This window comes from Alosa alosa, chromosome 7 (assembly GCF_017589495.1).
Source record: "Alosa alosa isolate M-15738 ecotype Scorff River chromosome 7, AALO_Geno_1.1, whole genome shotgun sequence".
NCBI classification, from domain to species: Eukaryota; Metazoa; Chordata; class Actinopteri; order Clupeiformes; family Clupeidae; genus Alosa; species Alosa alosa.
The window spans coordinates 23,512,854-23,515,353 of NC_063195.1; the positions used below are offsets into that span (position 1 = coordinate 23,512,854).

Sequence of the window (2,500 nt, forward strand, 5' to 3'; positions counted from 1 at the left end):
ACCGCCCAGGACATGACGTATGACGAGGCGCGTAACCTGCACAGCAAGTGGCTCAAGCACCAGGCCTTCATGGCCGAGCTGCAGTCCAACAAGGAGTGGCTGGACAAGATCGACAAGGTGGGCTCCCCATATGCTCCTAAAGCCTTTTTATATTGTATATTATGGATTGTGGTGAGGGGGTGAGAGAGAGAGAGAGAGAGAGGGGAAGAAAGGAAGAAAAAAGTATGTGTGAGAGAGTGTGTGTTTGTGTGAGTGTACTTTAGTTGTCACCATTACTTTATGATAGGGGGAATGGGGGGGCCAAATAGTTATCAGGAAGTGTTAGTGGGACTCCTCTGTGTTTTTGAGAAATATGAGAAACTGGGCAATAACTTTTGCGTCAGCATTCCTCCTAGCCAATTTATTCTGTTTAAACACGGTCTGTTTAAACAGATGTATGTTGCCCATAAATATACAGTTTCTCGTCTGAGTGTCTTGTGGGAATGTAATCAAATCATAAAAGCAATAATGATCCAAATATTCTTGAAATATAACACATGGACAACACTCATGAATCAATGGCAAGAGAAACAAACCATATCTCGTACTCAGTGGAGAGAAAGAGAGAGTTAGCTGGAATTAAGTTAGGGACAGTAAAAAATCCGTGTTATAAGTGTTTAAGAGCAGGGATTAAGAGATTTGGTCGTAATCCAAATTATGAGCTATATATTTGAGCTATTATCTGGGATCATGTGGGTAAAGAGAACATAATGTGGGTCATTGTCTGAGGGGTGAGTGACCATGGAGGCCAGTGTGGACAGACGGTGTGGACTGTCCAGACACTGTATGATGGACGTGGGCCCGAAAAGAGTAGTGAAGGCCATCAGCGGGTTTCATGTATCGTCCCCAGAACAACTCGTTAGAAAGATGACCGTGTATGTTGTTTCATCATAGACATGTCTGTCTTCATTCTCTAGATCTTTCTCTTCTCTGTTGTAAAGCACCATGTGACTCTTTTTTAAGTATGTTTCTGGGCTTTTTGCTGTTGATTGAAGGCCAGTGAAAAGGTGGCATGGGATTGGAAATGTGGGCACCTGGACTGAAGGTGGCATGGACGCTGTTGCCAGTTGTGCCACAGCGCTCTCTCTTGCCTTCTCTCTCTCTCTCTCTCTCTCTCTCTCTCTCTCTCTCTTTCTCTCTCACTCACTCTGCCATAGTCTCTCTCTCTCTCTCTCTTTCTCTCTCTTTCTCTCACTCACTCTGAGTCTCTCACTCTCTCAAATTCAAATTCAAGAGAAGCTTCGTTGGCATGATCATTAGGCTCAACACAAATGAGATGAGGAAGTACCCTGTATATACTTTACCTCTAACTGTATCTCTCTCTCTCTCTCCCTCCATCCTTTTGTCCTTCAGGAGGGGCAGCAGCTGGTGGCGGAGAAGCCTGAGACTGAGGCAGTGGTAAGGGAGAAGCTGGCCTCGCTGCAGAAGCAGTGGGAGGAGCTGGAGTCCACTACGCAGACCAAGGCCCAGTGCCTGTTCGACGCCAACAAGGCCGAGCTGTTCACGCAGAGCTGCGCCGATCTGGACAAGTGGCTGGCCGGCCTGGAGGGCCAGATACAGTCGGACGACTACGGCAAGGACCTGACCAGCGTCAACATCCTGCTCAAGAAGCAGCAGGTGAGGGCTGCCGCGAATACGATAACGATAACTGAAAAGCGATAATTAGAACGATAACCGAAAGGGACCCTAACGATATGGTTCTTCATATCGCTATCGTTATAGTTTATGTGTAGACGTTGTCATTTATATCTAGAGCAATACTTTTTCGTCGTTATCGTTAAAGTTATCGTTCTTGCCATTTCATGTGCGTGCGTGCGTGTGTGTGTGTGTGTGTGTGTGTGTGTGTGTGTGTGTGTGTGTGTGTGTGTGTGTGTAGATGCTGGAGAGCCAGGTGGAGGTGCGCCAGCGTGAGGTGGTGGAGCTGCAGTCCCAGGCGGTCGCCCTCAGCCAAGAGGGTCGGGACACGGAGGAGGTGGACGGTCAGCGGCAGGTGGTCGAGCAGAAGTTCTCGGAGCTGCTGGACCCGCTGAGGAAGAGGAAGAACATGCTCATGGTCTCACTGGAGATCCACCAGTTCAACCGCGACGTGGAGGACGAGATCGTGAGTACCCACCGATTTCGCTTGGAGTGTGTGTATGAGAAAGACAGTGTGTGTGTGTGTGTGTGTGTGTGTGTGTGTGTGTGTGTGTGCACGTGTGTGTGTATGTGTGGGAATACGTATGAGTATGAGAGTCAACAATAGTTAATTATTAGCAGGAAATGTTATAGAACTGATTAACTGAGTGTATCCATGTGTGTTTGGATATATGTGTGTGTATGTGTTAACTCTCAGGTAAAAGATAAAAATAACATAATATCTATCTTTCACGGTGTGAGAGAGAATGATGAAACCATCTGATAACTGATTTGAGACTTCAGCTGACCAGTGCTTTCTCACTCCCCCACAGCTTTGGGTTGAAGA

General features: G+C 47.0%; 1 protein-coding gene across 1 annotated transcript in view; it reads left to right on the top strand.

Moving 5' to 3' along the window:
• Positions 1-2,500, top strand: part of LOC125298484 (spectrin beta chain, non-erythrocytic 1-like) — a 57,956-nt gene that overhangs the window by 39,213 nt on the left and 16,243 nt on the right. The window contains 4 exon segments of the mRNA XM_048249230.1: positions 1-117; positions 1,393-1,656; positions 1,916-2,140; positions 2,487-2,500. The exon segment at positions 1-117 is cut by the window's left edge and continues 30 nt beyond it; the exon segment at positions 2,487-2,500 is cut by the window's right edge and continues 76 nt beyond it. Coding sequence (XP_048105187.1) covers positions 1-117; positions 1,393-1,656; positions 1,916-2,140; positions 2,487-2,500 — 620 coding nt within the window.